The sequence below is a fragment of the Sparus aurata genome, chromosome 17, assembly GCF_900880675.1.
Source record: "Sparus aurata chromosome 17, fSpaAur1.1, whole genome shotgun sequence".
In the NCBI taxonomy this organism is placed as follows: domain Eukaryota; kingdom Metazoa; phylum Chordata; class Actinopteri; order Spariformes; family Sparidae; genus Sparus; species Sparus aurata.
In genome coordinates, this window is record NC_044203.1 from 13,191,419 (window position 1) to 13,216,539 (window position 25,121).

General features: G+C 40.9%; 3 protein-coding genes and 1 non-coding gene across 10 annotated transcripts; 1 reads left to right on the top strand and 3 right to left on the bottom strand.

The window, feature by feature from the left end:
* Positions 1-367: 367 nt before the first annotated feature.
* Positions 368-14,448, bottom strand: atad2 (ATPase family AAA domain containing 2). Of its 6 annotated transcripts, none has more exons than XM_030394190.1 (30): positions 14,056-14,448; positions 12,818-12,972; positions 12,392-12,447; positions 12,070-12,253; positions 11,835-11,916; positions 11,590-11,671; positions 10,600-10,788; positions 10,378-10,495; positions 10,127-10,141; positions 9,469-9,570; positions 8,376-8,484; positions 7,981-8,096; positions 7,607-7,781; positions 7,264-7,352; positions 6,863-7,022; positions 6,604-6,694; positions 6,126-6,303; positions 5,864-6,000; positions 5,541-5,673; positions 5,151-5,337; positions 4,345-4,530; positions 4,065-4,200; positions 3,433-3,629; positions 3,098-3,257; positions 2,845-2,967; positions 2,430-2,603; positions 1,601-2,338; positions 1,283-1,416; positions 943-1,071; positions 368-568 (listed from the first exon to the last, which is right to left on the bottom strand). In XM_030394190.1, the coding sequence occupies exons 1-30, from the start codon at positions 14,260-14,262 to the stop codon at positions 536-538; spliced, it is 4,575 nt and encodes a 1,524-aa protein (XP_030250050.1). In that variant the 5' UTR covers positions 14,263-14,448; the 3' UTR covers positions 368-535. The 6 variants fall into 6 exon arrangements, with proteins under 6 accessions (XP_030250050.1, XP_030250049.1, XP_030250048.1 ...); XM_030394189.1 differs by having other exon boundaries at positions 2,430-2,606; XM_030394188.1 differs by having other exon boundaries at positions 2,836-2,967.
* On the bottom strand, positions 4,849-4,984 carry LOC115568165 (small nucleolar RNA SNORA5). The gene has a single exon (XR_003981345.1). It is a non-coding gene; the product is annotated as a small nucleolar RNA SNORA5 (small nucleolar RNA).
* Positions 14,449-14,812: 364 nt separating the features above from the next.
* On the bottom strand, positions 14,813-19,894 carry psma2a (proteasome 20S subunit alpha 2a). Its single transcript, XM_030394199.1, has 8 exons — positions 19,759-19,894; positions 19,152-19,228; positions 18,441-18,573; positions 17,836-17,958; positions 17,646-17,727; positions 17,461-17,534; positions 15,940-15,997; positions 14,813-15,829 (listed from the first exon to the last, which is right to left on the bottom strand). The coding sequence occupies exons 1-8, from the start codon at positions 19,797-19,799 to the stop codon at positions 15,713-15,715; spliced, it is 705 nt and encodes a 234-aa protein (XP_030250059.1). The 5' UTR covers positions 19,800-19,894; the 3' UTR covers positions 14,813-15,712.
* A 1,521-nt stretch (positions 19,895-21,415) lies between these two features.
* mrpl32 (mitochondrial ribosomal protein L32) lies at positions 21,416-23,874 on the top strand. 2 transcript variants are annotated; one of them, XM_030392440.1, is made up of 3 exons: positions 21,416-21,615; positions 21,824-22,023; positions 22,888-23,874. In XM_030392440.1, exons 1-3 carry the CDS (start codon positions 21,519-21,521, stop codon positions 23,134-23,136), a joined length of 546 nt encoding a protein of 181 aa, XP_030248300.1. In that variant the 5' UTR covers positions 21,416-21,518; the 3' UTR covers positions 23,137-23,874. The 2 variants fall into 2 exon arrangements, with proteins under 2 accessions (XP_030248300.1, XP_030248301.1); XM_030392441.1 differs by having other exon boundaries at positions 21,422-21,615; positions 21,827-22,023.
* The last annotated feature ends 1,247 nt before the right edge of the window (positions 23,875-25,121 follow it).

A 25,121-nucleotide genomic window follows, 5' to 3' on the forward strand; every position in this document is an offset into this window, starting at 1 on the left:
CTAGAATTCCGGTTTGTATACACAGGCTTTAAAACAAATCTGTAACTTAACTGATGTCACATACATCTGTTTTCACACATTGTATGTACATCCTCTTTGTAAACTGATTTTAACTCTAATAACCCCATTTATGGGAGTTCAGACAGGGATGCATATGAATTCTTTCCTCACTGAGGTTTTCTTTGACGATATGGGTATCAAACAATCAGCATTTTAGTTACAAGAAGGTTTTCTCACATATCAAGCAGTAGATGTAACAAAAGACATATTGGTGAACACCTGTAGCAGTGAGAGCAAGTAGCTATGACGAGATTCTTCAGAAACTGAAACTCAAAATCTTAAACACACAAAAAGGCACACAAAAATATTTAGAAGAAACCATTTATTTAAATATAAACAAGAGGTAATACAAAGATTGAGCTAATGCACAAATAGAGGTTCCTATAGGTTTCTATGAAAATAGAACCAGTGTTTGTATATTTACACAGCTAAGGGGATGATTATAATAATTAATCGTATTGTTGCTGTAGAAAAGTCAACAGAAGTCTTCAATCTCTTGTTCCAACTCCTAATCAAATGACAAGGAAAGAACAATAGATTAGAAACACTGAAGTACAAAAAAGTATGCTGATAACATTAAATAAAAGTTCAATTAACACTGAATAACACTGACAATATCCCATGTTAAGGCTACAAGTATTCATCATTTCCTTTCACTCATCTTAGAATGCATTGCAATATTCCATTATGAGAAAACTGGAACTGGAATTAGCCTTAATTACTGCAGATGTGTTGACAATATACACATGTGTAATTAATAAAATTAATGAGGTGTGTCAGGAGCCTGCTGTTAGGCTCACAGGCTTCCTGTCCTCTTATCATTGTGGTTATTAGTTACACCTGTGCTTTTCTTACTCATCATCAGTACAGTACAACACTAACCTGTATAAGTGCCGTTTTGTTGTGGTCTCGTCTGTGTCTATAAATGCACTGGCAGAGCAGAGCATAGAGTTTCTCCAGCTTGTAGACCTCATAGCCTTCAGTCTTGGTCACCAATCTCTCCAACAGCTCCTAAGGTAATGTGGAAGAAAGGCAAGAGGAAGAGGAGAGACAAGACAACAGATTACAGTTGTAGTCATCAAATTACATACCCCCCCGTGGAGAAAAATCCAAAGAGTACAGGGTGGAGGAGTTTTTAGGGCTTCTGTGAGTTTTGTCCAGATGCAGAAAAACCTATCTGACCAGTAACTATGTAAACCAACACCCACAGTATCCCACATACCTTTAATTTGACTTTATCCACCACCAGAGGAGGAGTTTCCTGGTCCAGGATCTGCAGAGCCTTGTGCACATCGATAAACTGCTGCTGCTGCACAGTGGTCTTCAGAGATCTAGTAACGCGTCTCACACACCACTCTGAGACACAAACACACACACACAAAGTGTTCATAATGGATGACATTCTATTGACACCTTCACTCAGAAACATGATTGCACTTTGCTATCTAGAAACACTGCACTGACTTTCTTTAGCTAGACATTCATCTGCAATCCTCTTGATATTGTCTTCAAATTTTGTAAGACAGTGTTAATATCAAACCTGTGCTTGTGTCTTCCTCTCCTTTGACAGCTTCAGGGGTATCTGTGGTTGAGGTTTCTGTTGCTTCCAACTCCATTGGTTCAGCAGGGCTATTCTGCGCTGACTCTTCTACATTAAGGACCCTGTTGTTACCGTCTCCTGCCTCTGTTACAGTTTGACATTTGTCAGTCTCAGTTTCTGTCAGTTTCTGACAGTTAGTTTCACCACTCTCCTCTGTGTTGGACTGTCCCTGGGCATCTCCCTTTGTCTCAGTGTGGCTGTCCTGGTTAGTGTTCACTGAAATAGTTTCACTGATCTCATTTCCTGCCTTTGTTAACTCTTTGTTGTTTTCCTCTGACAGCTCTGGTTGATCTTTCACAGCTTTATCTAGTTTTTCTTTGTCGACATTTTCTCTTTTGTCTGTTTCACACAGGACAGCCTTGTCTTCAGCAGCTGGACTCATCTCCTCTTCTCCCTCCTGACTGTCCTGCTCCTTCTCAATGGGCTGCAAACTACTTTCCTTAGCTGGTACAGGCCCTGACTCTTCATCAATCACCATCTGCTCCTCCTCTCCTCCTGTCCCCTCATCACACTCTGTTCCTCCTGCCTTCTCAACCTCCTCCTCATCGTCCCCATCTTCCTCATCCTCATCAGACCCCAAGTGTCCATCATCTCTAGATGTGTGGGGAGAGCAGGAAGACCTCTTCCTTGCATAGAGGCCAGCAGACCAGCGACTCTTCCGCCTTTTCTTCCTCTGAGCTGGAGGAACAAAAGAGGATAAGGATTTTCTTTTTTGCAAAAGTTCTTTTAAATGCATAATTTAATTTTTGTCATCTACAGTAGTCTTTACCTGAGTTTTTAAATACTGTAACAGCAGAGGCACTTGTATTGGGAGTCACTGCAGCTGTGGGTCCAGTTGGCTCGCTTTGTGGAGTCATGTCAGTGATCTTGGCCTCAGCAGGAGATTTAGACACTTTGGGAAGGACGTGGTAGAAGGAGGGAGCATATCGGACGGTAGAGCCACCTGCTAAGAAAGCACAAAGCTTTTTATCAAAACAACTCTGTGAAACCGTTTTCTGTCTACCAAAACAAACTCTATGCATTCTGAATACGAAGGTGTGGATGTGCAGTCTTGGTTTAAATCGCAACTGAGTTGAATAAATGAGGTTGAGAAATGTGCAAGGTAAAATTATTTCTGCCATGAGTCCTACAACTCACCTGACTAACCTTCTAACTGTATACAAGTACACACTCACACCATTCACCTCTTGTGCTGCGTGACACTTTCATCTCCTCACAGATCTTCTCAAAATCTTCATCCAGTTCGTCTTTGATGATGGCATGGACGGTGTCTTTTAATGCACATGCTCTGTGGCGGATCTGACGATCTGGAGGAAAAACACACCCACAAACACATATTAGCAAAAGTGCAAATTTTATGTTCAAACTGTTGTTTTATCCTATCCAGTTACTGCAAGTCTTGATAATCTGTTCTCCATGAGCATTATGACTGAGTACCTGAGGGGTCCCTGTCTGGGTTGTATTCAAGGGCATTCTGCCAGATGAGATCTACGTCGTGGAGGAACTCCTTGACCGTCTCATACTGATGGAGGTCGATCTTAGAGAGTACTGTTGACAGGTCCATAGGCTTCTTGATCACCTCAGCATAATCTGGTACCTGAAAACACAAGGAGGCTTTGGTAGTGGGAATCAATGGAAATAATGACAGCAACTCAACAAACCTGTTGGAAGTAGTCATTATTCTCAGTTAGGCCAACAGTGATTTAGCATTAAGTCAGGCTATATTCGGGGATCATAGGGAATAAGACTATATCATTTAATAGGACAAGTACCTCTTCTAAATCCACAGGCTTTGTAAAAGCCTTGAAGCGTTTATCTTGGGAAAGGCGGTTGGTGACATCGCGCAGGAAGAGACGGAGCTCTCTGAGGGTACCTTCCTCCTGTTCCTCCAGTCGTTGGGTCTCCTCTTCTGTCAGCTGACGTGGAGGAGGTGGAGGGGCAACAGGAAGCACCTCCAATGCATTGAGCGCTGCAAAAGTGGAAAGTTGATAAGACAAAGTAATAAATTAGAAGTGAATTAAATTATCATAGAGCGACATCCTTAAATATAGCGATGTATTTAAATACTTGTTGTTCCTGAGAAAGGTTTTATATGAATCTTTGTAACACCCTGCCTGCAGCTGACTAATCAGATGAGATGAGCAATACAACACACTGTGCAACCAATATGTTGCTACAGGATTTCCACCATCACTGTCCAATTTAGACATGGATGAAGACGCTCATATTGGAATTTCCATTGAGCTGGTGTTTGTTCCACCCACATTGACTAAAAAGAAGCTATAGAATATATACACACACATTGCTGCTGCAGTGTATACGAAGGACAAGTATGAGCCCTGATCAATGCTACTCTAACACTGAGAAATACTAAAGCCCACCTCATCTTCGACTTATCTCTCACCTGCTTTCCTTTTTGAGGCAGGGGCCTTAGAAGCCTGATTGAGGATCAGATCCTCAAAGAAGTTTCTTCTTTCTCTGCTGGTGGGGACCTTGACATGGAAAACCTCTCCATACTGCTCCCGAAACAACTCCTGCACCTGAGAATAAAGGTGAGAGCAGACTTGTAGTTGAGTACTGTGTCCATCTCTCAGAGAGAATCCTTTCATATTCATAAAAATTAGAAGCATTGACACCATATTTTCACTCCACAAATCTACAGTTTATCACTCTTCGTTGCATACCTCCATACTGAGTTGGTCATATCGCAGGCTGCAGGAAGCAAGAAGCAATATAGGAGCAAAGGCAGGGATAGAGCTGAGCAGGCTGAGGAAAGTGGCTCTTAAGGCTGGTCCCACAGTTTCCCACCACTGTCCAATGTGAGGGATGTACAGGATACTGGGAGAGGTTCGCTTTGCTTCAACAAAGATCTGCAGAACAATGAAAAAATAATATTTGGTGTATGAATACTTGGATGTAAATCTACAGACATGCATGCAGAAGATTGTCTGTTATATTGATCCCCATCTTATGTTCTGCGAAAGTGACAATGATAAAAATTAAATGCATAAATCAAGGCCATGATGAGGACATTAAAAGGGTACAGTGTACATTGACATTAAACTAATGCACAATTTACTGTATCAGTCAATTTGATGAAACCATTTTGGTCATTAATAAAAACAAAAAAATAAATAGGCAACTTCCACACATCACATTTGGCTTATTCAACCTCTTTGAAATGGACATTTTGTCTGCAGTACATATTTATCCCCACTTCCCATGATGTAAGAAGGTGAGGCCCATGAACTACAAGTCTCTGTCGCAGCCATTTTGGCCAGTGAAGTCCACTGAAAAGAACACACTGAATTTGACAAGGCTGCAAGAGTATAATAGTCTACCAAAGAAGTGTGAGGTCTGATTTTACGGATCTTTGGTTTGTTTAAATGTAAATGACCCAACCTAAAGTTACACAGAATTGTTTTGTTTCTAAATATGTATATTAATAACTATTCATAGGTGTTTTTTTGTGTAGTGGTATCTCATTTACCTGAGCACAAGTCTCTTCCGGGGCTGTTGCACTGGCTCCAAACAGCACGGCCATGTCTAGTGTGTACACAGTGAATTTCTCTAGAGCGTGGAGGACAGCTGGAGCCAGGTGGGAGCTCTGACCTGACCCTGGTCTGCCCTCCAACAGAAGTCTGGGACGGTAGGAGGTTGGGTGGCTCAGCACACTCCTGCAAATGGAGAGATGCCAGAGACACAAACTTATTTCAGTTGTCTGTGTGTGAGCTCATTGATTTCCCCAACAGATCCAGAAAAAGATTTGGGTCACTGGGACACTAGACAAGCTTACAGGACATTGAAGCAAAGCAAAGATAAAGGGAACAGAAGCAAGACAGCAGAATAAAATTACTTGAATGAATAACATCTAACCAACCTGTTGAGGTTGAGGAGTCCCTTAGCAGCAGGTGTTTTGTGTTGGGAGTGAGAGGTCTGTGCATTGGAAAAGATTTCCAAGTCTTCATCCTCACTGAACATCAGATCATCCTCAGACACAACACAGGCCACATCTGGAAATAACACACATTCACAAACACACAGCAGTTACTCTTATTGCCTGACTGATGTCATGAAAGAGGGTGGTGGTGTGTTCTCTTCTGTAACTGCTTAGGGACAATGGGGACATTAAATGACAGAATGCCTGACCATGAACAGAATAAATGAATCTAAAACAGAACAAGAGAAAGAGCAATACTGGACCTTGTTCTCTCTTCCTGTTTAAGCCGTGTTCAGCATGTGGGAACACTCTGCTGACTGTGTCGAGGATGTCGTGCAGGGCGGCGCTCAACAGGGGACGGATGGCAGGTATCAAGGCCTTGGCAGGTGACACTACCGCCCTAAGAATCATAATCAGCATCATTTGTACTTAGGAACCATATGCCAGAACCAGGCACCAGAAATGTAAGACTTGTATTAACGCTCCGATAAAAAGAAAAGCCATCAACAGTTGCACTGGTTATACCTCTGGGAAGCTGGCACCATCTTGGACATGGCAGACATAAAGTCTTTGCTTGTGATGGCTATGGAGTTGACATCAAGCACAAGTTTCTGTGATGAAGAGTAGATTTGTGGGTAGCGACGCCGCAGTGCGCACAGGGCAGCCTCTGAACACACTGCCTTGATATCTGCTCCGCAATAACCTGGAACGCAAAGACAGGCATGTCGTTAAAAATGCTATGAAAGACAATCAGTGTACAATATGTAATTGTAAGTGAGAAAAACGCCAGTGTCGGAATCATTTGGAATCGTAGATACAGGCTTTGCCCTTTGCTCATACCAAATTATTTACATGATAAAAATGGCTTTCTTTAAATTTTATCACAAAATTATACAGTATAAACATTTTAAATTTAACACAATTGTTTTTTTGTATTGGGGAAAAGCACAGAAAGATGTATTTTTCAAGCATTTTCAGTCCACATTCTTGTAAACAAACATACCAACACATTTATCAGCCAGTTCTTCCAGGAAAGTGTCAGAAGGCGGTGGAGTCCACTGTCTGGTGTGAATCTTCAGAATGTCCCTTCTTGCCTACCGTACAAAATAAGATCACAACATTTGAATTTTAAGTTCTGAAAACCCCTTTATCGTTTCAACCAAACAAAATTTGAATGAGCTCAGATTTGGCTGCAACCCATGTGTCACTTTTTATCTTTTATCATCTCTGCTGACTGATAAAGAGCTACTACAGTTCCCCACCTCTCTATCTGGCAAGCCGAAGAGGAACTCTCTGTCAAAGCGCCCTGGTCTTCTCAGAGCTGGGTCGATGGAGTCCAGTCTGTTTGTAGCTCCTATCACAACAACTTCTCCTCTGGCATCCAATCCATCCATAAGAGCCAATAGAGTTGACACAATGGAACTGCAAAGAAGCAAAAGACAGATTTCTAACTGGTCAACATTATAACCTGACTAACATGTGTCTGTGTGTGTTCCCATTTGTAGCATGAACTAGGCTTATGACAGTCAATGCCAAAACCTGTTGAGAGACCTGGCAGCCACATCTCGCAACCCACCAAACAATCGGACAGTTTTTCACTCACAACTCTCAGTGCAATCACTACAAATGTACTGTACAAAGTCAGTACAGGAGTGCTGCTCACCTATGGATCTGGTCCTGACGGCTGGACCTGACTGGAGCCAAACCATCAATTTCATCAAAGAAGATGATGGATGGACGCATCTGGTATGCCTAGGATGAATTCAATAGAAATTCAGTCTGTTGTAGCTTGCATTAACATTAGATCTGATACCTGATAATGTATAGGTATCAACTTCATTTGAATCTAAAAGTTAATGTGTCAAAATACAGTGAGTTAGCTTTTACAATAAATGTTCTCTGATACTCTATTGATCATTTCATCTTTTGTTAACAATAGGAAACAATCACACTGGCAACAAAGGAAAAGAAACTGGCTTTACTCATGGATGAAGAGTTTGGTTTACCTGATCAAAAAGCAGTCGCAGCTGTCTCTCAGATTCTCCAACCCACTTACTGAGGCAGTCCGCTCCTTTCCTCATGAAGAAAGAAACCTTTCTTTCCCCCTGACTGCACTCATTGGCCAGCGCTCTGGCTACCAGGGTTTTCCCTGTTCCTGGAGGACCATAAAACAGACAGCCCCTAAAGACAAGAGGCAATATGACAAAAAATGTAAGTGTTTAACTGGTATTGGAATCCAATTGAGGCCTGAGGCAACATTAGAGAAGAGATTGGACAAACTCAGACAAAAAACGCACAGACTTAAAAAAGGCAGACATTGAGACACACAATGTAAAAATGATTTCTGAAACATGTTTTTTTTTTTTTTTTTTTTTTTTACCTGGGAGGCTGTATCTTGAACCTCTCAAAGACTTCTGGGTACAGGAGAGGGAAGACCACCATCTCCTTCAGTGCTGAGATGTGTCTGCTCAAACCTCCAATGCTTTCAAACCGCACCTGGATAACAAAAACTGTCATGTTTAGATTGACCTACAAACCTACAGTGGTGTAGGCTAACAGACATCTAAATGTGATAATACATGTAACAGATGTGAAACAGGTATATCTGCTTATCTTGTTACTTTTGTAGAAGCAGCCTGAAGTACTAATCAAGCTATTTTGTGCTGTGAGTGCTATATGTAGGTCAAAACAGTAACATTTACCATCATGTTAACGGTCCACTGTTTATCAGACTACTCTCTGTATTTGCATCATCCATCTATCGTTACAGCTTACCGTTCTGTCTATTTGCATGGGGTCGACATCAGCGAGGCTGGCTCCAATCTTCATCCTGTCCTTGTGAATCCCCAGCAGGTCTTCTTTCACCAAGTTCATGGGGAGACATCTGCAGGAAAAACACAGAAAATCATTCAGATTAATTGTCTTGCTAAAATCTTTTTCATTAAAAGGTTTTTACAATTCTAAGAAATTACTGTGTTTAACACATGATCAATATAATTACAGGACATTTTCATTAAAACTGCAATACAGAACCATTGTCTCCCCCCTCTGGCAGAGAGAGTAAATACACAAACAACGTTGACACTTATGACACCAGAGGCTCCTTTATTGTCCTTTGGTCTGTTGCCACAGATTCCAGATTTTAAGTCTCCAGTATAGTGCAAATACAGGGAGACTTCTACCTGGCATTGGGAGGCTTCATCAGTAATGTGTGAACTTTGTTTGTCAAAGACTTTTATGTACCGGACTTCCATTTATATGTAAAAGTCCTGCAGTGCAGGTCAGAGTAACGGGATGGCATATAGTACTTAGTTTTATCAGTTATGGCTTGAAAACACTACACAACTTTCACAGTTGTTAGATCGCTGTCCTTCTCTCACAACACAACTTTCTGCCTTGTAGCCAAGAGTTTCACATTCATTGTGATTTTCACACTACATGACTGGTTGGTGACAGGGGGTCACACACTTCAAGATCACTACTAGAACAAGTACAACAGTCTGGTAAGTTCAGAAAATTACATCACTTTACTGTTAATGCAGCCTTTAAAACCAGGAGAAGACAGCACTTATATCATGATGCCATATCACGATGTAATGATATCCTCAGTCTAAGACGATATATAATCCTATATCACAGTAAAAATATAGAATCAAAATATTGCCTAGCACTAATTTATTTAGTGTGTTTTTTGTTTTGTTTTTTGTTAAAACTAGTCATTTGTTGACCTAAGGTAATAATATAATTATTATTGTATTATAGTTACTATCAATCCTTCGATCACCCACCTGTGTCTCGGTGATGTGCTGAGTTGTTTTGTCTACCTGTACCTGAATTGTACAACAGCAGCTGCTGCTGATGCACTCACCTGTTGACTGGCCTGCTCCTGTTCTTACTTCTCCGTCTCTGGAACTGCTCATCGTCTGAAGATGAGGAAGTGGAGTCACTACTGTGGATGGCGTGTCTCCTTCTACAAAGGCAAAAGATTTGGACACATTATCTCTAATCTATCTGTTATACTGTGAATATCAGCTTTTTTACACCAAAGAATCCAAACTGCATTCAGGTTGATTTTTTGTTATGTTGCCATCAGCAACGACACAGGAATCACGCTAGTAAGTGAAGAAACACCAAGAACAAAAACAAACATACACAACATCCCCACCTTTCACTATTTAGCATTATGGCTTTTATACATACACATTGCTGATACCACTGTAATAATCATGTGTCACAACAACACGGATGTGATTCATCCAACCATTTCAAATGACATAGTGGCCGTGCATGACCCCTGAACACACAAGGAAGGCTTGGTTTACAGACTTTGCCTTTCAGGCTGACTAAAAAAGCTTTCAAACAACTGGTGTTTCTTTGCTGCAAGAAAATGCTTAAACAAGGATTAAGTTTGTCACCCGAATGTGCCTCAGCTACAAATAACCACAGTGCTAGCAAAGACAGACAGCACCTCAAAAACAAACTACAGACTAACAATAAATACAAGGACAAGTAGTGGAGGGTCTTACCTCTCAGAACTACTCCTGAGGGTGGGACGAAGAGAATCAGAAAGAAGAACATACATACAAGCGTAAGGATTACGGGCGTGATCCTGTTCTGGACACTGTAATAGTCAGACTATTCTTGCTGACTGCTCCAAAAAGTATTTCATAAGATATGAATCATACTGTCAAGTGTTAGTGGGAACGCATCCCTTGATAGCAGATATTATATTTCTTAATTCTGGAGTGATGACTCGTGGCTGCGCTGTCATACTAACCTGCTGGTTCTCCTGTTGTAGGGGCTCCTAGGGGCTGTGGAGCTGAATCTAAACCTGCGTCTGGTAGGAGATGAATGGCCCTTGAAGTACAAGCTGCGCTTCCTTGGCTCTCTGGGTTCTAAGGAAAGAATAATTACATCGTCAAACTCAATAGGATGGAATTGTGACAATTTTATTCACTGAACAACATAAGGCCCTGGTGGAAATGAGTAAAAGCAGTACCATCCTGCGGGGCCTGGTAGCGAACCACAGTCTTTCGCTGTCTGAAGTCATAACGCCTCTGATTTTCTTCTTCCTCATCCTCGCCATCTTCGTCATCGTCTTCTTCATCATTTTCCTGCTCTTCCTCCTCCTCCTCCTCATCTTCTCCATCTTCCTCCTCCTCTTCGTCACGATCATCCTCATCCCCTCCTGTTAATTAGACATAAATAAACAAAAATCTGCTTAGCTTCCTGCAACAGGTGAAAAGTAATCTTGATTAAGTTTCGATAGTACAAAAAATACATGTATAATCAATTAAAAACAGTAAGACAATGTATTAAATGTTTTACCTCGTCAACTTCATTGTTTTTAGTGAATATATGCTTATTTGGAATATGATGCTAGCATTGATGTTTGGTCAATATGTGTCAAGTCAAGTCAAACTTTATTGTCAATGCTGTTATATGTACAGGACATACACAGAATTAAAATAATGTTTCCCTCAAATCCCTGGTGCAAACAGCAATAAACATAAAATATAAGAATATTACGTCTAAAAAAATATGTACAAGTGCAATGTGTGAATGTGTGTAACATTCCACAAATAAAAGGTTTATTGTTAACAGGTGATAGTATCATGATTGGGTATGAAAGGGGCATCCTCGAAAAGGCTCAGTTGTTTACAATCAAGGATTGGGGAGGTTGAAACAAATTACTGTATAAAAAGGATATTGCTACATGGGCTCAGGAACACTTTGTGAAGGTGTTGTCAGCAAACACAGTTTAGCTGCAGGATAGCATTCTGTTTTCTATCTACGCTTTATACAGCATCCCTTCTTTGGAATTTGGTTGTAACCTAAGGAAATACAATAGGAAAATACGAAATATAAACTGAATTAATGAAAAATAATGACTTTTTCTCCAAAACTGGATGGACCAAAACCAGCATGCTGTATATGGCATCTCCCTGCAATGTGCCTGAATTGGCTATCAAAACTTAATCCACCTCACCTTGGTTCTCCTCCTCGGTGTCTTTACTGTCTGCATTCGTTCTCAGAGATCTTCTCATTCTGTCCCTGGTGTACATGCCAAGCTGCTCAGAGGAAACAGGCCAAATGCTGCTTAATTCACTGCTTTGAAGCTTGTTGCACGTTATTGAAGAGTAAAATTACCAACTGTCAACACAAACACTAAGATTAAACAACACAGTGTACAGTTACAAATGGAAAAGTGAAGTTTCCTGTGTGGGTTATTACCTCTTCTTTAGTGTCTCTATCTCTCAATCTGCGTCTCATCTTCTGCATGTCATCCATCTTCTGAAGAACAGCTTCAGCAGTGCTAAGGGACAATAAGAGGAAACACTTATCAGATATTTTACTCATTAAAAGTCCTTTCCCCAGCCCATTGTGTATGCCACTTTGTTTTTGAGATACCAACTGAAGCAGTGAGGTAGAAGCCTAAAGAAGCCGGAGTGGATGTTGCTGAACTCACTTGGTGATGAGCCGGTCGTAGAGCACCGACTGGTTACGGGAATTAAGTTTGTATCTTGTGATTCGAGAACTACGTCGCACTGAGTGATCCTCTTCTCCCTCCTCTTCTTCCTCCACATCTCGGCTCTGTAGATTAAAGCGGCTCCTCTTGGGAGTGGACGACCCCTCCACTTCATCTGGAACGTCTGAGGGATCAATGAAAAAGTATTTTTGTTAGCCTACAAATAGTATAGAACCTCCTAAAAACTATATGCTGCTTTCTTTGCTATGTAACTTAGGAGCTTCAGTTCTCTCAATAAAAAAAATGTGTAGCAAACTTTTACCTGCTTGCTGATTGCCACTGGAGGCTTTTCCCTCTCTCTGCAGCCTGGAAGATTTTCTGAAGAAAGAAAGCAAACACGTGTCACTCACTCTTTAACCATTACTGTAATTGACTGTTAAAATGTGCATAGCTGTGCGCACACACTTGGCTAGAAATGGGAAACACCCTCAATGTAGCATTAACATAGAATTTCATATGGCAAGCATACATTTGGAGAATTTATTGCTCAGATAACAATTATTTTCATCAATGCAACAGTATAAAATTCAAAATTTACAATATTCCAGACAATCATAATCTCGCTCCAAATATCATTCAAACCAAGGCTAAAATAAAAAACGAAACAAAAGCAGGGGGCGTTCCGGCAACACATACAGATGCCCCTTCAAAAAGTACCACTAATCTTAAAGTGAGTGGCATGCATTACCTGGTGCAGCATCCTCCAGCCTTGTCTTCATTTACAGGGGAGCTGGTGGTCTTTGGTTCCTCAGAAAAAGAAACCTCAAGTCGAACTCTCTGGCCTCTGGTCCTCAGAGAGTGATGGAGTCCACTTCCCTCGTCCTGCTTCCCATCAGCATGTCCCTGACATAGTCACATTAGGAAGTTATGGTTCAGAGTACATATAGAAGGAATGAATGTCTGCTAGATCGAATTACAAATTCAAATTACAACGAGCTCAGATTAAGAATATTTATCAAGTCCTTTCAAAACCATGTAAAACCACAGTACCTTTCTGCTTAATCACTATTCACATTCATCAGGATCAATAACACCTTTTATTTCTGCTACACTGATCTGATATATTGAATTTAAAATTCCATTTAAACCTTCATGCAACACACATAGATGCCATATATTACTGGGCAGCAGTGCCTGGTCAGTGAATTAAAAGCTACAGACACAGTAAATGTGATCATATTGTGGTGATATGCAGTCACTAACCAACTGCTGCTGACCGCCATCTATCTCCGCAGGTACTTTGTTAAAATGCTTTGGCAAGTGTCTCAGCAGTAGTGACCTAAACGTAAGCAAAACTTGCTTATTCTCTATTCTCAGAGTTGTATACTTTAACAACTAGTTGATCAGTGTAAGTATGTTTTTATAACTGAGGTAAATATTAATCATGCACTACAGTGTGTTTCTCGCAAGGTATTGTCTTTGTTATTAAGTGACACGTCCGAGTTAAAATGTAATGAATGAGTTAATGAATTAATGATTGAAGAAGCCTCCCCCTCCACACACACACACACACACACCACAAACCAAAACACACCGACTCACCATATCACAATAATAACACTCATCTGTGACACAGAGCTACTTGACAGCCTATACTTTTGTTATGACCATGACACATTACACAAAACAAGACATTCAATTTCAATGATTTAATAACTGTTTGATTTTGAGTGTAGAGTTTATACGTTGCCATTAACGTTACACGAGCAGACACGCGAGTTTCAGTAAAATGTTAGCAGAGGCTACTGTTGCTCATTCTGACAATTTATCAGCACCGTTAGCTGTGAAGTGACAAGCTGACAGGGTAGCTAGTTAGCTTAGCATGCTAGCAAAACTAGCAGACCAAAGTTGCGTACGTAGATCATTTGTACACCTAACAAATAGTGATGCAGTTCATAAAGCAGCTGTCTCGGTGTGCAAACTCACATTCGCCGAGTTGTTTTCCGGACTGCTGAAGCTGTCATCCAGGGCCTGGGAGGACCGGGAGGACCGGGTTAACCGGGCGGACTTTCTCTGCGAGGCGGGAAGCAGCGACAGAAACTCGGAGCTAGTATCCAACTCCATAGACCTCCTCTTCGGTGTTGTTGCCACCGGCTCAGCCCCGACACCGCTACTGCGGCGTAGTATCACCATCTTGACCCCAAAGCGACGTTATACGAGCACAATTGGTGGATTACCAGCCTCTCTGCAGCCTTAAAATCTCATATATTTGTGAAAGCGCCAACATAGCACGGATAACGGTGCTATCACCAGCTGACATGCACAAGCTCCTCACTAAACCCTTGATTTCTGGCGCCATAAACGTCAGAGGTTATGAGGTAAGCAGCTAGTGAGCTACCGCCAGGAAAAATAGATCCCCTGACAAAAATGGAAACTCAGTCGAGCGTTCAAAGTAACTTTATTCTGATCACACTGGTGGTGCAGCAAATGTTGTTAGTCACTGCTGTTGATATTAAAACACCAGTAACGGCATAGGTTCAGACTTAACACAGGCGGAAGAATATGTATAACATTTGAAAAGGTGTTCCAGTTGGTGTTAAGCGCGCTCTGCTCCAAACTGCTTACAAGCGCGCGCTTATTATGTAAATAGTCCACAGACTGACAGCGTGCTCCTGCTGCAACTATCTAACAACAAACTACCATTTTCAGTCACTAGCATGTTAATTCAAAACACAGAGTCACATCACCTCATCACCTTTTATTTTGAATAAGCGACAGATACCAGAAGAGAAAATACAAACTCTAGAATTGTTTCTAGCTTGAAAAAAAGAAAAGTACATTGTGTAAAACTGCTGTACAGGCAACCAGATCCTGACTGTAAAATCTCAAACCTTATTATTGCATCCTCCATGCTTGTTCCCTATTTGCTGCTCTTCCTTTCTGGTGTGTCTGAAGGACAAGAATGAAGTGCAAAGTGTTGTGTCTTTGGGGGGGGGGGGGGGGGGGGACCAAAACTGTCTGGTTACCAATTATTTTGTCAGAATGTATTTATTTTTGCTGTTTTACACCCAAAGACAATTTCTCATAATAATTACAACCAATGGAATTTTGAATAAATGCATTCAACAACCGTGCTTGATCTGAACTGAAAGCCTTGCTGCCCTTTGAACAGTAATGACAAATAAAGGATAAATGAAGGAGTCAATGAAAGATTTGAGATTTCCCTGATCAGAGCCCACATTCCTTTTCATATGCACAGTAGGCAACTGCCACATTTCACAGTACCGAGACATGCCTTGGAAAACAAAGCCAGTATCTTATGTTATAACATGAGTGATGAAGTTTGGTCTGTGCCGTTGTGAGGGGCAGTCAATGAGCTGCACACACACTAAAACGCTGTCACTGTAAGTGAACAGGACTGTTCCAAGTCTGCCAGATCATGTTAATAATCTTAAAGTTATGAAGTTATGGTGAGCAGCCTTTTATGTTCTCAGGGGAGAAAAAGTTTGGCCAAAACACAATGTGCCCAAACTCCGGCTGAATTACTGAGGTTACTAAACTGTGTCATGAGACTGTTGGCTACTGTGCCGATGCCTTTGTCTTGAAATGTGGCCTGAAAGCCCCGTTGTCATGAAGGGTGTGATCACGCAATGGCTGCCAGGTAGTCTTTCACCTCCGCTGGGGTGAGTCTTTTGAAGCCGGCCTCGTTGCAGATTCCCACTTCAATGTTCTCCTCTGTCATCTGACCCTCAAAGCTCTCCTACAACAGAAAGGCAAAGTGTATATAAATAGATAAATAATAAACAAAATGAGGAGACCAATCGTATCTGTGGAGATAAATTCTAAGGTATTTTATAACAAACAATATACCTTCAACGTCAAGATGGCTGTGTGGATGGCATCTTCCAATTCCAGATCATTGTTATACCTGGAAAACAAAACAAATTGGTCATCTTACAATCCGTAGCCTTTTTCCACACAGAGATGCTGCATTATCCCCACAAAAAAAGGCTCGCCTTTACACCAGCTTTGTTTGATCACACTGAACCAAAAAAGAGGTGTGGCGTTACACACCATGATGTTGACATCCATGTTGTTTTCCCTCCATTTCTACCTGTTAATCCACAGACTATTTATAATCATATTGATGCAGTCATAATGTGTTGTGATTGAGATCCTGACCCACCATGTATCGTGGAAAGTGACAAAAGCATAACTGTCCCCCCTCTCCGCATCTGTAACTTTCACACAAGCGGTGAGGTGGAGTATTGGCGCAGGATTCCTGCACTGTAAGGGCAGTGTGAATGGAGCTTGTGTAGTGTGCATCCTGTGAGCCCACCAAACCAAATGTGCGCAGTCAAGATGTTATAATGTGAATTTCTTGAACAATATTCCAGGACCCAAACTGGGTTTGGGGATTTTGAACGGTGCCCTTTTTGACATAAGAAATAAATGCTAATTAGAGAGCTTAGGTGAGACACAATTCCCTACATTTATTTTACTTGCTGGAAAGAGGAATCATGTGATCAGGGTCTGCCCTGGGCCTTCTGCAAAACTGAATAACTTTTCCAACTACAATCCTCTGTGTCTGAACTACAAATTTGGTAGATACAGGGTTCGTACACATTTTTCAAGGTCAAATTCAAGCACTTTTCAAGCACTTATAAGGGTCATTTAAGATTTTCCAGCACCTTATTGCTGGGGTAAAATACGTATCTACAGGAATAAATATACTCGTGATTTTTTTCTTCACTTTTTATCACAAGTATGTACATTGTATTATGCTGTAAACATCTAAAATTATGTTTCATAATAGCAAAAACTTCAGAAATTAATTATCCAGTCTGATCCCAATTTTGTGAAAGACACAGCGTTATAATGTCAAGCACTTTCAAGCACTTCAACTAAAATCCAAGCACTTTTCAGACCTTGAAAACACAACATTGAAATTCAAGCACTTTCAAGGATTTCAAGCACCAGTACGAACCCTGTAGATAGTAAAGATTCTCTTTAGCCTAATTTATACAACAAAACAAAATTGTATCTGCACTTACAATTAAAATATCTCAAACTGGAGGAATGCTGTTCTTTTTCTTTGTTTTCCACATTTATCTGTGGTGTTTCGATTCAAACTTTGCTGAAAAAGGCACAAATACCCCCCCCCCCCCCCAGAAAAAATTCACCAATTATCCCCAATAGAAAAATACCACAACACATTCTCATTTCACACCTATGTATTATCATTAACATAACCATCATAGACATGCACAGTGACTCATGCTGTCGGAGATTGGGCACTGAATGTCAAATACAACAAGCTCAGCCCATAGATCAAAATCCACATCTGCACATACGCTGCCAATCAAAAATTCCTTAATTATCAAATCTTACCTTTTTTCAAGGAATGTTTTTCCGTTAACGTAGTTCTTTCCCATGGCTGTGGCTTTCCATGCAAAATATGCACCCTGCCAGTCAAAAACAGAAGAATGAAAATACAGAAAATGTGCAACTTACTACAGTCCTTTAAGAGAGCGCATAATTCTAACAGGTATTGGGAGGTTTGTACTACAACATACAGAGGGGTCTGACTGGAACAGGTAGGGGTGGTCTTCATCCCATCCAGCTATCAGCAATGAAACGCCAAATGGACGCACTCCACTGGAGGGGGAAAAAAACAAAACAGACTGAATACATCTTACCCCGTAAATATGAGCATGATGTTTCTATAAGCAGTTTGTGTATTAGTGTGTCTCTTTGTATACCCACCCAGACTGTGTGTACTCTTGCATTACAGAGGCCACTCTCTGGACAAGCTGGCCTGTTGGGATTGGCTCCTGGTAAACCAGGAAGTACTGTTGTGCCAATTTCCGGGCTCGCCGCACCAAAACCCTGCATGAATGACAAATCATTAATTATATGGGCATGTGAGGTTCGGCAGACATATATAAACATTATTTTAATCTTGTGCACACAGGAAATGGATATGCTCCCTACTCACCAGCTCGAATAATTAAAACTTATAAATATAGTATGTTTGTGTCCGCAAAAGGCAAGGTACTAGATTTAGGCTCCACTCACCAGCACTGAAAGAAATATTCGCCCCCGAGATAGATTCCACTACAAAAGCTTTAAGCTGTCATGAGTACAAACTAGTCTACGCCAATATATTAGGTTTCTTATAATCAAATATCAAGTAAGTGATATCAAGTGGACATTGATGGCTAAGAATGAACAATCTAGGTGCAGTCTAGTTTCACTTATTTTCTGTTCTGTATTTGCAATCAATCACAAAAACATCCAGTCAGAAGTCAAGTAAGAGCCCTAAGCTGCTGGTTTACAGTTTGTCTCTCGAACACAGAAAGAATCCCCACCTGTAGTCGGGCCCCATGCCGCTGTAGACCATGCCAATGTGTTTAGTGATAGGCTCCACTTTGTGGACACTCTGCTCATCATACAGAATGGACTTTTGTTTCTTCTCTGTGGCCAGGACGACTCCATTGGAAGCTGAAAACCAAAGAGAATATCACAATTCGTGTCTTCGCCCATCCTAACCCATGATCATTTTTATAACCAGCTTTAATTGTGAAATCTTGTGCATGGTCTGAAGGGATGCTGGTGCCCATTTAGGTTTGTCCATTGTTTTGTCTAATGAAAGAGGATGTCTCTCAGTGTACAGATGGCAAAACCCACTGAGGCAATGTGATTGTGATTTTAGCCTGATCAGAACTACAGACAGAAAGGTAAAACAACAGCATGGTGTCAGTTTACCAGGCTGAATCGGTGTTCATTTATGGTTTTAAATCCTGTAAATTAATCCATGGTAAAGCTGGGAGAATTACTCTGTTGGGGTGGCAATGTATGCAATTTCAGATTATACAACTGTCCAGTCTTGTTGCATCCTCTGATAATAATCATGTATAAAACGAACGTTGTTTATTATACAAATTAAACAAGGCATTAATTATAAAGCATTACCCCTTGCTTTAATAAACAATACAATACTCTTCTGAGGACAGTGGCCCACATTAGCTCCAAAACAGTGGAATATGCTCTTTTATTTCCAGGACTCATAGGAATCATACCTTTGATGCCAACTGAGGGAGCTCCGGCTGCTACAGCTGCCAGGGCATACTCTATCTGGACCAGTTTACCCGACGGGCTGCAGGGAGAGACACATGAAGATGCTTACTAAACTGTGAGGCTGGGGGAAGTTAACTCAACTATTTGTAACATCAACTACTGTGGTTCAAAAATCTAATTTAGCGTTTAGCTATTCACAAATGCGAAACTGAAAGCAAAGCTAAAACAACTGACTCATCTGAGCTAATCTAGCTAAGCTAGACCATTGAACATTAGCAATGCAAAACTGAATTGTTTTGGGCGATTCAGTAACAGCCTAAAAGATGAAACAATTTCACGAGTTTATGTGCTCGATAATCAGAAGCAAAGTTTGTCTTATCAGTTGAATTCAGAACACGTTTCGGGACATGCTAACAGTTAACGTTAGCCGATTCATTTATACCCGGCAATGACAGTGCATCGAGTAAAGACGGCTCACAAAACATCACTTTCCTGTCAAACTGGTAAACCGTGCATACACGTTATCAAACTGCCATTCAACAACAACGTCTACACGCCGACCATTTAGATCCCCTTTTCACATTTATGGACAATTTTGACAAAGTTTACCTAAATGTGGTGAGGGAGAAACTGTAGCCTCGTTCCGCCATCTTGTTTTTCTTCTTCTACTCTGTGAGCGCTGCAGACTCGTAAATCAACTTAAGAGTGTATACTGCCACCTATCGACCTGAGTTAAACCTCTACCACAGGCCCTACAATCCAATCAAGATTTAGATCTTGTAGCCATTTATACTATACAAAAACAAGTCTGTGGCGGGATAGACAGACGGTCAGATCCTGAAATAAAATAATACAAAATCTGTATCACATCAAATTAAAGTTTAGCAGCTGATATGTTGCCCCTTGCTGATGGATTGGTCTGGCTATTGCTTGGACAGACCCACTGTTAATGTATTGGGCTTGACTAAGTAACAGGTAATCCAACACTTAGTGTTTTTTGTTAGAAAGGTGTTGATTCAACTGTAGGATAATTTGGGGCATAGATTATATGGAGAAAAAATGAAAACAACATATTTTGTTATTATTTTATGGACTGACAAGTCCATACTACTGGTTTAATCATTTTAATCATTCATCACTTATTAGTTATTATTATCATCACTGTAAATACTGCACCTTATCCTCTTGCACCTTATGTTCCTCCTACCTTTTCTCTTCTAACTCATTATGTTATCTATCTATCTATCTATCTATCTATCTATCTATCTATCTATCTAAACTGTCTGACTAATGTTTCCACTGTCATCTTCCTGCAACAACTCACAGGATTTTAGAGTACTTTTCCGGTGACGGACCGAAGTTGTTTTTCTTTTTTCATGTATGAATCATTTATACACCAAAAACATGTAAACACAGGGCACAGGTTTAAAAATACAGGAATTTCCCTCCCTCTTTTCTGCCTTCTCCAATTTTCTCCCATTTCTCTGACTAGATTCTTCTGGTGGACGATGTTCACCTGGTTGATCCTTATCCGTTTCTCACAGAACAGAAGGTGTGCTGTGTTCTGCCGCTGTTGACAGACCGATTCAGCAGTTATCTCCTCGAGGATTTTGTCATTGTATGTGAGCCAGCCACCTGTCATGTTACCTGATTCCTGCTGTCGAAAAGCACAGTCACAGATGTAATGGCCTGAGAGGACAGGACATTATTTGTTTTGAAGAAGTCGGCTGGTTGAACCTGGAGTCTCATTTTTTTTTGACATGTCAAACACAACTGAACACTTACCATAACTAGCTGAGAAGTCCAAATGGCTGAAGATGCACACCAGAGAGTAGTGGGTCTGGAAAAAACAGTAACCAACATGCAGGAATATTTTATTTGACTGTAGGTCCAGTATATTTGAAAAGCTGGTTTCGGTATGCGCAAATCGTTGCTCTAGCACCAGTGTATGTCCAGAAATTAAAGCTGTAGGACAGTAAAGACTAACCCAACTACCTTTATATGTTTTTCTATCTAGGCCTTTATATTTTAGCAAAATTAAATTAGGAAAATGTCATCTAGCAACACCTGAATTTGACTTATTGGTTCATTGTAACCGTAATATTGACATATTGAGTACATTAAACGAACAAGATCAGATACACCAATATTAATCCAATGCATTAAATTCTTCAGATCACACACAAAGTGCAGTTTGGACCCTCTACCGCTGGGTGGCAGTATGACATCGAAACTTGTCTTGTCTGCTGAAAATTAAACAGAAGAAGAAGAAGCTTTTTGTCGCTGTGTGATGACGTATTGGACTTCGGAGAGTGACCGTGAGCTCTTTGACATGTTGGTAGCTGGATAGGAAGCGTGCAGGCAGTAAAATGATGAATATAGCAGCGATAGTGCAGAGCCTGAGATGCTCTTTGCTACACATTGAAAGCAGACTCTTACAGGTGGCGGGACTGGACGGACAGCTGGGTGAGTTTAGTGACCGGAGCTATGGACCGTGGCTAAGCTAACGTTACTGCTAACCATGGTGATAAACCCTGACATGTACACACACACACAGCGTGTCTGTCTGTGATGTCATTTTAATTTTGAATTAAGTTTCTCTACAGTATCATAATTGAACTGATTGATTTGGGCTGCATTGATAAGAAGGTAACGGCGTCTTTCCTGTGTGTAGTAGCTCCAGCGCTGGCGGTGAATGGACCCAGTCTCCTGCCTCAGCTGAACAGGGAGGATGAGCTGGAGGAGCAGCAGAGCCCGGAGCAGCCTCCGGGCGTCCTTGACGGCATCCTGTGGATGGCAGTGCCCAAGAAGAGACGCACCATAGAGGTCAACCGCACCAGGAGGAGAGCTGACGAGAAACTCCTGAAAGTCAAGGTGCACTGATAAGAACCACTCCTGGATCCTCTTAAAGGGCCTTTTCAGCCCCAAACCCAACTATAACCATTTTGTATCTTTCTCAGATTCATTGGGAGTGATTAGCTGAGACATCAGCTTTAACTCTAGCTTGAACTCAGAGGTGTTTGGTTTGTGACATGCAAATCTTTATAATTTATGTATTATTATTTATTTTAAAAGATGCTGCAACAACAGTTAACCAACAAAGTACCAACACCAACAGATCGATAAATGAGATCAAATGCAAAAAACAACAACAATTGCAGTGATTGCGAAATGACTCACGATTGGTTGTCTTGACACAGTTTACCATAAAACAAAAAATGGCAGCTCATGCGACTTGGATACTGCATTTGGCTATGTTGTGATTTTAAATGGATGAAAAATAAATGATTAAGAATATCTGTATCAAGGAAGGAAGAGCCCCTATTGTGTAATGTGACGAAAGCACACACTCATGTTAATCACTTTAGCTCAGTGGTGTCAAACTGATCCAGTAAAGGGCCGTGTGGCTGCAGGTTTTCATTCCAACCAAGCAAGAACACACCTGATCCAAATCAGGTGTGTTTCATTCCAACCAAGCAAGAACACACCTGATTTGGATCAGGTGTGTTCTTGCTTGGTTGGAATGAAAACCTGCAGCCACACATTCTGCATTTAGCTGAATGTTTCTCAGTGATGATAATGCGCAGTATAAGATGATCAAATACAGATCAAAATTGGTTAATTTGTTGGCCAGTAATTGACAGGAACACGCCAAAGATACGTTGGAAGTCTTTTAGAAACGGTGTTGCCACTACATTGTTTGACTCGCAGTCTCTGCGCTCTGTCTCCCTCTCTCAGAACAACATCGAGCCATGTCCAGAGTGCGGCCACTTGAAGCAGAAACATGTCATGTGTGGCTTCTGTTATGCTAAGGTGTGCAAGGAGACCGGTCTAATTCGTCAACAGATGCAAGCAATGGATGGCGGTCCGCTGAGGGCCCCGGCTGTGGAGACTGTCATCCTGTATGAGGGGGAGACTCCCAGCCAGCTGGACAAAGACAAGAGGATTGTGGAGAGGCCCAGGAAGAGGCCGGCCTGGTTCAGCTAAGGATGCTCTAATATTAAAGCTGTGTGCGTGGCTGACTCAGGTCTAGTCATATACACACTGATGCTTTATTTGATATTTTGTACAGTCTGATGTTCAGTAAATGAACATGTATCAGCTTTGTTCCAACAAAATATTGGGGATATTTTATTCCATAAAAGGATTGTTTGATCAGCACTGATACTAATGGCACATCAGACATATGTCTTCACTTATCTTTGTGACCATACTGTATTATATCATTGATGTTTGGCGAGAAAAGTCTAAAGATTTAGGTTTTTGGTATCAGACATCAGAGAAAGTAATTGTGTAATATTTAACAGTCTCACAATAAATTTGATAAAATCTTCTGCATCTACTGTTTTCTCCTTTGCAGTGTACAGAGCAATGACTGCATTTGTTAAGTAGTAATAAAAGTAAGACACAGTAAGACTCGACAATATGTTTATGACCTGGGCTCAGTGCTAGGGCTGCACACTGTCAGCATTGACGTCACAGTATGCGCCTACGTACTTGTCGCATCGCAGGACGTGCAATCTCAAGTAAGGCATATTAATTTGGCTGAACCTTTTGTTCCTTTATCCTCTGATTCAACCTGTTGATAGTCAAAGATGGAGAAACTATGTGGAATCTTATTTCTTCAGGTTTCATAACGTTTTCTGTTCAATCTGTGCAGTTGATTGGTAACAGTGATGAGTATATGAAGAACAGTGATGAATGTAACAAAGTTCATTTACTCAAGTACAATGTGTGATTGTGATGCTTTGGTACTGTATTTGTTTCATTCTCTGCTACCGCTACAGTCTTTAACTTTAGCTACTGTACTTTGTAGATTATATTTGTAGATAAAATTGCCTAGATTGCATAATGCATCAGAGTCAAAGTAGGGACATTTTAAGGGATCAGATGATAAAAGCACTGATTCTGACAATCAGAAAAACTAAATATTGGATGTGATAATCAGCCTGGCTGATAATAAGATAACATACATTCCAATACATGTAAATGTATGTCTAACTTTTACTATTGATATTTAAGTACATTTATTGCCAGAAATGTACTTAAATCATATCCTTTTAGACATTTACTCAAGTTCTATTCACAAGGTTGACTTTCATGTTTCTATACAATATCTACTTTTACGCAAGTCTGGCATTTTGGGTGCTTTTTACAACGCTGACGGACCCTCTAATAGAGATGCTCGCAGAGGGGATGTAACATATTTAATAGGACGCTCAGACATCAAACGAAGGAATAAACCAAATTCTATTTACAAAAAAAAAAGAGCAAACACTACATACCAAAAGAAAGGTTTGAGATCCCAGCTGAAATAAACAGAGGAAAGGGAAAATCACTGGACAAGCCACACAGTGGGCTGTCGCACCCAGCTACCCCTCTAACATCAAAAAGGAAAGCAATTAATCCAACCTTAAATGAACCAAAGAAAACCGAAAAACTGGATTGCTGGTGATCTCTAAACTAAACTGCAAATTAACTAAACAAATTAAAACAAAACAAAAGCCCAGCACTGAAAACATGTGGGGGAAAAAAATGTAACAAGGAGACAAAAAGGGGGAAACACTCTTCCTTCCAGTGTGAGCTGGGCAGTGGCTCCAGAGAGACTGAGGCTCCCAATCAATCCTTCTTAAATAGTGTCATCAGGTAACTGCAACACACCTGGACGGGTGTGTCTTCCTGAAAGATAAAAAAAAAATAAAAATACAGACAAAAGGAAGAGAGGGGCGCCAGAGAGCAACAAAGGGAGAGTGAAAACCACTATCCCTACAGGCCCACACGTAACACATGATAATATGCTCATATGAAATAACATTCACGTTAATTCCCTCCTCTTGTAACGCTGGACAACCTGTTTTTTGCTGGGATGAGTCCAGCATACCTTCCACTGCCTCAGTCACACCATCGCACGTCCTCTGATAGAGTTACACCCTCACAGTTTGATGAAACTGAGTGCTGCCGCCGTCCCCATG

What these genes read in the sequence shown, in the direction of transcription:
- atad2 (XM_030394187.1), bottom strand. Translation starts at nt 14,262, where the DNA reads ATGGTGATACTACGCCGCAGTAGCGGTGTCGGGGCTGAGCCGGTGGCA. An exon ending in ATAGAGACACTAAAGAAGAG is followed by an intron (nt 11,672 to 11,834) that starts GTAATAACCCAC and finishes TCCTCTGAGCAG; the next exon opens with CTTGGCATGTACACCAGGGA. An exon ending in TGCCTCAAAAAGGAAAGCAG is followed by an intron (nt 3,630 to 4,064) that starts GTGAGAGATAAG and finishes CCACTTTTGCAG; the next exon opens with CGCTCAATGCATTGGAGGTG.
- psma2a (XM_030394199.1), bottom strand. Translation starts at nt 19,799, where the DNA reads ATGGCGGAACGAGGCTACAGTTTCTCCCTCACCACATTTAG. An exon ending in TTCTCCCTCACCACATTTAG is followed by an intron (nt 19,229 to 19,758) that starts GTAAACTTTGTC and finishes CTCTCCCTGCAG; the next exon opens with CCCGTCGGGTAAACTGGTCC. An exon ending in CAAGAGTACACACAGTCTGG is followed by an intron (nt 17,728 to 17,835) that starts GTGGGTATACAA and finishes TTCCCCCTCCAG; the next exon opens with TGGAGTGCGTCCATTTGGCG.
- mrpl32 (XM_030392440.1), top strand. Translation starts at nt 21,519, where the DNA reads ATGATGAATATAGCAGCGATAGTGCAGAGCCTGAGATGCTCTTTGCTA. An exon ending in GGGACTGGACGGACAGCTGG is followed by an intron (nt 21,616 to 21,823) that starts GTGAGTTTAGTG and finishes TCCTGTGTGTAG; the next exon opens with TAGCTCCAGCGCTGGCGGTG. An exon ending in AGAAACTCCTGAAAGTCAAG is followed by an intron (nt 22,024 to 22,887) that starts GTGCACTGATAA and finishes TCCCTCTCTCAG; the next exon opens with AACAACATCGAGCCATGTCC.